This window comes from Amphimedon queenslandica, unplaced genomic scaffold, assembly GCF_000090795.2.
Source record: "Amphimedon queenslandica unplaced genomic scaffold, v1.1 AMPQUscaffold_13194, whole genome shotgun sequence".
Taxonomy (NCBI): domain Eukaryota; kingdom Metazoa; phylum Porifera; class Demospongiae; order Haplosclerida; family Niphatidae; genus Amphimedon; species Amphimedon queenslandica.
This window is the reverse complement of record NW_003546570.1, coordinates 22,002-30,947: the sequence shown is the minus strand read 5'-3', so window position 1 is coordinate 30,947 and position 8,946 is coordinate 22,002. Positions and strand designations below refer to the sequence as shown.

At 34.8% G+C, this 8,946-nt stretch overlaps 1 protein-coding gene across 1 annotated transcript; it reads left to right on the top strand.

The window, feature by feature from the left end:
• The first annotated feature begins 821 nt into the window (after window positions 1–821).
• Window positions 822–7,762, top strand: LOC109584592 (uncharacterized). Its single transcript, XM_020000386.1, has 6 exons — window positions 822–1,318; window positions 2,078–3,824; window positions 4,288–4,316; window positions 5,014–5,334; window positions 5,506–6,156; window positions 6,292–7,762. The coding sequence occupies exons 1-6, from the start codon at window positions 943–945 to the stop codon at window positions 7,560–7,562; spliced, it is 4,395 nt and encodes a 1,464-aa protein (XP_019855945.1). The 5' UTR covers window positions 822–942; the 3' UTR covers window positions 7,563–7,762.
• Window positions 7,763–8,946: the final 1,184 nt, after the last annotated feature.

Here is an 8,946-nt window from a genome sequence, read left to right as displayed (position 1 = left end):
TTTGATGAGAAGATACAAGCAGCTAATGCATCAGTCATACCGGATAACTCATTTACTGATCTATAAAAACAATGGAGAGACATAATAGAGGGAGAAAGAGAGACAAAGAGGAGTAAAGTTATATGCAGTACATACAATATTTTTATCCATACAAGATCGATACACATTATAAATTACAAAATAACAAGAATTAGTTTCGCTTGTCCTAAACCATGCATTTTTCTTAATTATGCATTTTTTTATTTTTAGTTTAGTACAATCAGGTGCGGTACACATGTAAAAGCTCTAGAATGTGATTATGCACCTGTAAAAATAGTAGAGTAATGATATTATCTATGAATATTCATAGCCTCATAAATCAGACCACACAGGGACAAACCCTGGTGTGTACGTGTTTATATACATGTACTAAATACTAATAGCTAATTAAGTGGAAGATTTATGATGAAATTCTTGGCAGGGTCATAAATATTATCAACTGTCTAACATATACAAACAGGTATGATTGATGTATGTCAATGGAGAGCAAGTATTGGACTGTGGAACTACTGTCAAGCTGCCTCCAGTAGACCAGCTAATGGCCACCACTCTCACTCATTCAAAGCTTCAGTAGACAGCAAGTCAGGCAGTACTACATCAGAAGAGAAGATATCTAAACTGCCAGCAGTTCTGTCTCTTATTGCTTTCCTCCTCCTCCTCTTTCACTCTCTCTCTTTATTGAGATGCATCTTGATGATTCCTCCAACAGGTAAACAACAATTGCAACTTTGTACTTGTATATTTACTGGTATTTTATTATTAGGTAACTGCTACCAAGTACAATGTAGATCTACTACTAGTTTTACTGCTACTGATGTCAATTACCTCCAGTCAGTAGTCTTAGCTGGAGGCAGCAGTTCTAACCTGATTTATAATAATCTCTATTTGATTGTTTGTCTACGTATGCTCCTCCTCTTATCAGGAGACGTTGAATGCAATCCTGGCCCTACAATTGATGATCGACCTGATACTTTACTATTAATTCAATGGCTTGAACCACTTGTTGACTGGAAACGATTTGGTTTATTTTTAGTTGAAATGAAAGAGCATGACATCTTAAAAATTGAGCAAGAAAACATACATTTACAAACTGAACATAAAAAGTTTGCATTATATTCAAAATGGTTGTCAGTCAATCCTAAAGCAACATGGAGAGATGTCATTGATGCTTTGGAAAATATAAAAGAGAATACATTAGTTCAAGATATTAAAAATTATATGGACAGTGATGCTGCCTCTACAGTATCATCATTATCACCAAGGATATCAAATTCAGATGGTAAGTTACAGTGGTGTTACAATACCTGGCAAAACAAACAATGCCTATAAGGCTAGGCAAATTATGCTAGCATAATTTGGAGCATAATGGGGCGAGTATAATGGGTCAAAAATTTCTGCTCTATACTGACCACATGATTTCAATTCAATATGGCAGATGGTACAAGTACTAGTACAACAACCCAACTGTTTATACCCGCCTACTCAAGCATTGCAAGTCCAATGACTTAGACTATTCTATTTTCCAGTGACTCGAAGTCACTGGAAACATTTTTAGACTCTGGCATCGTGACAATATTATTTTTTAAACAGATACATGTATATGTAACTTGATAGCTAGTCGATATTTGAGTAAAGCTTGAAATATGAGAATAATTGAATTCCTTTCAACATAACAGGGTGGAATTTGCAGCAGTAACCATATAGGGTAAAAATTGAAGCATAATTTGCCTAGCCCTAATGCCTAGTTGTAATTGACTAATCAGATTACTCAATTTTAGGCTCATAGCTTAGTTTACCGAGAGTTTAAGTAAATTCTAGGGGGGTAAATAAGTAGCCCAGGAGGTTAATACATGGTAGAAGTTGGTTAAACAACTCTGTGTCTGTATCTATTGCCTTATCAACCTCAGGCCTATGGCTCTTGGTATGATAAATGCAATAGATACCTCCACCTCATTGTGTAACTTATACGTATTTTACAAAAAATTTTTCCTCCAAAATTATCTCTCATATGGTATTAAATATTATATTTATATTTTAGGAGATATTGAAATTATATTTTTTCCAAAAGAAGAACAGAAAGTTCAAGACTCTTTAGATGAATTACAAGTAAAATTCTCTCACATCATGATAGAAATAAAATCAGTTATTCGTATGAAAGTAACTAATAATGATGAACTCCCGACTAAAATATCCAATTGGGTAGAGAGTCACCTTCATTTGGAGCCTGGAACAGTAGATAATGATCTAGGTGATATTTTCAAAAAGATTTATTTTTATTATGATTTCAGTGATTGTAGCTTGATAGTTGCTATGTGTGATGAGTTTATAAGTAATAAGAAAGATCTACTTGATGAACTGAAGGCTTATTCATTAAAAGCTAATGCATTTCGTTCATCAAGGCCAATTATAGAACTCAAACAAAAGCTACGGAAAGTGTATGGACCTTATAGAAGACAATTAGAGAACATGCCATTGATATGTATTGAACTTCAAAGTCATTGGGATAAAGTTAAAATCAATACATTAAGAACTCTCATTAAAAGTTTACTCCCAGAAGAACTTAGACAATCAGTAATGAAGTGCATCACTATTGAGGAAGGATGTGTCATCATCAAGTTACATATTCTTAATTCTACAGCTGATAGTTTAATACAATATAACAGAAGAAAGTTAGAGTTTATACGTCTCATTGGTATATTTAGTTTGTACATTAACGCTCATCCAGTCCTTCAAGACGATGAGAATACAAATTTTACCTTTGAACTAGCTCTCCTTGAGGCAGTCACAGTCGGTAATAATAAAGCGGTGAAGTTTCTTCTTCAACTAGAAACTATTAATATTGATCACACTAATGAGGAAGGCAAGACAGCACTAATGTTAGGTTGTCAAAGAGGACATGAGGACATTGTACACAGTTTATTGTCTGCTGGAGCTAATGTTGACATACAAACAAGTAAAGGAAGGACTGCACTAATGATAGCAAGCAAACATAATCATATTTCAATCATTCACTTGTTACTACAAGCTAATGCTAATCCTCACCTAAAGACTTCGAAAGGAATAAATGCTTTAGTGATTGCCAGTTACCATGGGAACTATGAGGTTGTCCAACTGTTAATTAGTGAAGGAGTTGATTACAAATATCAACAAGAAGATGGTTGGAATGCTCTTCTCTTTGCTAGTCAATATGGTCACACTCAAATAGTTGCCTTGTTGCTGAAGGAACAAGTTGATCCTAATGCTCAAAACAATGATGGAATAAATGCTCTTATGCTAGCTTGCCGAAATGGCCACTCACAAATTGTTGAACTATTGCTTAATGAAGAAGTTGATCCTAATGTTCAAAACAAAGATGGAAAGGATGCTCTTATGCTAGCTTGTCAAAATGGTTACTTCCAAATAGTTGAACTATTGCTGAAAGAACAAGTTGATCCAAACATTTTAAACAAAGATGGCTGGAATTCTTTAATGGTAGCTTGCGAATATGGTCACACCCAAATAGTGAAACTGTTACTGAATCAAGGTGCCCAGCTTTTTCTTTTGGTTGATCCTAATCTTCAAAATGAAGATGGGTGGAATGCTCTTATGTCAGCATGCAACAATGGTCATAGGGAAATAGTTAAACTGTTGCTAGAGGTAGGAGCTGACCCTAACTTAAAACATAGGTCAGGATATACGGCTCTGAAGTTTGCTCGTGAGAACGGCCATGAAGAGATAGTTGATTTATTACCTATGCCTCGATTAAGCATGATACAGTCTGTTTGTGTGTGTATGCGTGCAGCATAGCCCATAAAATTCCTAAATAACTTTTATTCGTGTGTAATGTTTTATCATAATATTTAAATTTCATTGTGTATTGAATAGAATATTTTCAATTATAAGAACAAAATGGAATATTCATAATCAACCTACACATGATGGTTCTTAAGGAGATGGGCTAGTGGGCTTGCACAAATTCAGTCCTAAAGTACTTTCATATGCATGCAAAATGCCTTCTATGTGCAAGATAGTTGTAATATATGGGTCCATGGGTGTAAAAATTTGAAGATAATATGGAGATGAGTATAACTTAATTTTAGAAGCAGGAGAGAGAGAGATGAGAGAGATAGGGAGGGAGAAAGAAAGAAAAAGAGAAAGAAGCAAAAGAGAGAGAAGTGGAGTAAAGTTACATGCATAATGACAGTACATGCATTATATTATTGTCCATATCAAGATGCACACACATTAATGATTATAATTACAAAAAAGTAGACTATTCCCTTATCCTGTTTTGTACAGTCATGTGTGGCATTATACATGATAAATCAAATGTATTTATATCATTTTTACAAGTAAATGAATACTTTCATAATAAACAGACCACACACAACCTACTGGTATCTATAGCAACTATACACCAAACTACCTCTGGCCCTAGCTTGCACTCTGTGACTTTCTCTCTCTCTCTTACAGTAAATTACTAAATTTATTGGTAGGGACATAATCAGTATACTGCCTAACCTTTCTTACTCTTACACTCAGTATTGTTATACAAGATGATTGATGTCTCTCAATGGAGAGCAAGTATTGGACTGTGGAACTACTGTCAAGCTGCCTCCAGTAGACCAGCTAATGGCCGCCACTCTCACTCATTCAAAGCTGCAGTAGACAGCAAGTCAGGCAGTACTACATCAGGAGAGAAGACATCTAAACTGCCAGCAGCTCTGTCTCTTAATGCTTTCCTCCTCCTCCTCTTTCACTCTCACTCTTTATCAAGGCACACCTTGATCATTCCAGGTAAACAACAATTGCAACGTTGTACTTGTATATTTACTGGTAGTTTTATCTTATTATTAGGTAACTGCTACCAAGTACAATGTACTTCTCATACAAATGACCTCCAGTCAGTAGTCTTACCTGGAGGCAGCAGTTCTAACCTGATTTAAAATGATCTCTATTTGATTGTTTATCTATGTATGCTCCTCCTTTTATCAGGAGATATTGAATGCAATCCTGGCCCTAAGATTGATGATCAACCTAGTTATCCATTGTTAATTGACTGGCTTGCACCACTGGTTGACTGGAAACCATTTGGTTTGTGTTTAGTTGGAATAAACGTTTACGACATTTTAAAAATTGAACGAGAAAATGCTACAATTGAAGACAGAAAGCTTGGGCTATACATAAAGTGGTTGTCAATCAATCCTAACGCAACATGGAGAGATGTCATTGATGCACTGACTAGAATAAAAGAGAAAAAATTAGCTCAAGTTATTAAGAATCATATAGGCAGTGATGCTCTCTCTACCTCAGATGGTAAGCTGGACTTAAATACGATAATAACCAACTATACAAAGTAGGTAATTTGCCCAGATTTGGCAATTTTGTCAATTAGACAGCCATTTGCTAAATTAACAACTAAATTAATTTCCCCTTCAAAATTTACCCCATATCGCATGCAAATGATATGTATCTCTATATTTTTAGGAGATATTGAAACTATATTCTTTTCAAGAGAAGAACAAAATGTTCAAGACTCTTTGGACGAATTGCAAGGGCAATTCTCTCACATCATGACAGAAATAAAATCTATTTTACGCAAAAAAGTAACTAATAACAGTGAACTGCTAACTAAAATATCTGATTGGGTAGAGAGTCACCTCATTTTGGAGCCTGGTAGAATGGATGATTTAAATGATATTTTCAAGAAGATCTATCTGTATTATGACTTCAGTGATTGTAGCCTGATAGTTGATATGTGTGATGAGTTTATAAGTGATCATACAGATTTACTAAAACAATTAAAGGGTTATTCATCAAAAGCTAATGCATTTCGTTCATCAAGGCCAATTATAGATCTAAAACAGAAACTATGTAAAGTGTACAGACCTTATAGAAGACAATTGGAGAATATGCCATTAATCTGTATTAAACTTCAAAATTCTTGGGATCAAATTAAAATCAAAGCATTAAAAACTCTCATTAAAAGATTACTTCCAGAAGAACTTAGACAGTCAATAATGAAATGCATCACTATTGAGGAAGCATGTGTCATTATCAAGCTACATATTCTTAATTCTACAGCTGATAGTTTAATACAATATATCAAAAGAAAGCTAGAGTTTTTACGTCTTATTGGTATATTTAGTTTATACATTGATCATCATCCTGTCCTTCAAGAAGATGAGAATGTGAGCTTCACCTTTGAACTAGCTCTCCTTGAGGCAGTCATAGCTGGTAATAATGAAGCAGTAGAGTTTCTTTTTCAACTAGAAATTGTTAATATTAATCATACTAGTGAAGGGAAGACAGCACTAATGTTAGCTAGTAAAGGAGGACATGAGGACATGGTACACAGTTTACTGTCTGCTGGAGCTGATGTTGACATTCAGGACAATAAAGGATGGACTTCACTAATGATGGCAAGTGCAAATAATCACATGTCTATCATTCACATGTTACTACAAGCTAATGCTAATCCTCACCTGAAGACATCAGATGGATTAAATGGTTTAATGATTGCAAGTTACCATGGGAACTATGAGGTGGTCCAACTCTTCATTAGTAAAGGAGTTGATTATAAATGTCAACGAGAAGATGGTTGGAATGCTTTTATGTTTGCATGTGAATATGGTCACACTCAAATAGTGGAACTGTTGCTTAATGAACAAGCTGATCCTAATGTTCAAAGGAACGACGGATTAAATGGTTTTATGCTGGCTTGTCAAAATGGTCATGCACAAATAGTCGAACTATTGCTTAATAAAAAAGTAGATCCTAATGTTCAAAAGAAAAATGGCTGGAATGCTTTTATGGTGGCATGTAAAAATGGCCAAATTCAAATAGCTGAACTGTTACTGAAAGAAAAAATTGATCCTAATGTTCAGGATAAAGATGGGTGGACTGCTTTTATGATGGCTTGTTGGAATGGTCATACTGAAATAGTTGAATTGTTGCTGAAGAAAAATGTTAATACTAATGCCAGAGAAAAAAATGGTTGGAATGCTTTTATGGTGGTTTGTGAAAATGGTCATACTCAAATAGTTGAACTGTTGCTAAAGAAAGTTGTTAAACCTAATGTTCAGAATAAAGAGGGACTGAATGGTTTTATGCTGGCTTGTCAAAATGGCCACATTGAAATAGTTAAACTTTTGCTGGACTGTAAAGAAAAAGTTAATCCTAATGCTCGGAAGATCAATGGATGGAATGGTTTCATGTTGGCTTGTGAAAATGGCCACACTGAACTAGCTAAACTGTTGCTAAAGGAAGAAGCTGGTGTCAAACATGCTATCATTTTTGCTTGTAAAGAGGGTAACACTGCATTAGTAGAAAAATTACTAATGGCAGGAGTTGATCCTAATGTACAAGACAGGAAAGGATATACACCTTTGAAGATCGCTATTGCTAAAGGCCATGTGGAAATAGCTAAGTTATTAGTACAATGGTCACCTGATTCAGAAAATCAAGCAAATGATGGTCAATCAATCTGTAGTAGTTCAAGTAGATCTTCAAGTTTCTATTCAATGACATTACTTGATCGCTGAAAATAAGTTAGTCTATCCACAGTGACTAGATACATGTACTTGTAGAAATAATATTTCCTCAAGATTTTTCTCATTATTATACATGTAAAACTTGTCCTCTTTTTTCAATTAAATGTGCTGCCTAGCTTATACATTTTATTAAGTAGTACTGAAATGATGATGGTAGATAACAAATAAACTATTAATTAAACTTTTCTGTGAATCAACACAAAACCAACTATGAACATACAATATCAAATAAGTGTACACACACACACAATACTATTACACTTGCTACATACATGTGTACACTAAATGTGTATACTAACCTGTTGTGTATATTCCCAACTGCTAGTGTTAGTGTCTGTACTAAACTCTTACTAACAGAGAAGCTAGGGTTAGTCAATACAGTGAGATCAGTTGACTCTTTATCAGTGGCTTTAGTCTTTGATAATATCTGAGAGCCTCCTACTGCAGCAGCTAACAGATCACGAGAACAAGCCTTGAGGAGAGAGAGAGAGAGAGAGAGAGAGAGAAAGAAAATAAAAATAGATAAAAGAAAGAGAATAGAATAAGGAATGTGGGAGAAGGGGGATAATTTTATCCATTGTTACTATATAAGGCTGAACTTTTGTTTGTGGTTAAAAAGTATAATTTTAATAGCAATTTGCAATGCTCATTAATTGAATACATGTATATCTTTGTGGAGCTTTAATTTCACAGTTGCATGCTAAACATGAAAGTTCTGTTCCTCAAAAGTTAAGTAGTACATGCATCTATACAGTATTAGTGATATTATTATTATTATTATTATTATTATTATTATTATTATTATTATTATTATTATTATTATTATTATTATTACTTGTAGTAATTGTGTTCCAGCTCCTCCCACTCTACTCTTACTAACAATACTAGTAATAGCCGATCCAATCACTTCCTTAAGCTCCTCCCCTCTCTCAGTTGCCATGCCAACACGATTAGCCTGCACCAGATGAAGCAAGCGTATGAGATGCTGTACATTATTGAGTTCAATGTCCTCCATCACAGAATCATCAGTTGAAATAGAAAGGGACGATAATAACTTTAATATTATTCTCCTTGAAGCCTGTGTTACAGAGGCTACTAATAACCTCTCACTTCCAGACATGCACTCATCCAGTTTAACCAGTTTCATAACACTTTGGTGATATTGCTAGCCACGCTTCATCAGTGCCTGCTAAGGGCAAGGTCTCTTCCTCCTCCTCACTGGTTGAGGAGGGTAAGAGGGTTCCCATTGGGTTCTTAGCTTTAAATTGGTAGGTGGGTGGGGCTGGGTTTGAGTCTGAGAGTCCGAGTGCTTGTAATAATGAACTCATCGAGTTTGAGACTGTAGTATCCAAACCAGCCAAATTTATATTAGGAA

What these genes read in the sequence shown, in the direction of transcription:
- LOC109584592 (XM_020000386.1), top strand. Translation starts at nt 943, where the DNA reads ATGCTCCTCCTCTTATCAGGAGACGTTGAATGCAATCCTGGCCCTACA. An exon ending in AAGGATATCAAATTCAGATG is followed by an intron (nt 1,319 to 2,077) that starts GTAAGTTACAGT and finishes TTTATATTTTAG; the next exon opens with GAGATATTGAAATTATATTT. An exon ending in AGAGTTTTTACGTCTTATTG is followed by an intron (nt 6,157 to 6,291) that starts GTATATTTAGTT and finishes TTTTTCAACTAG; the next exon opens with AAATTGTTAATATTAATCAT.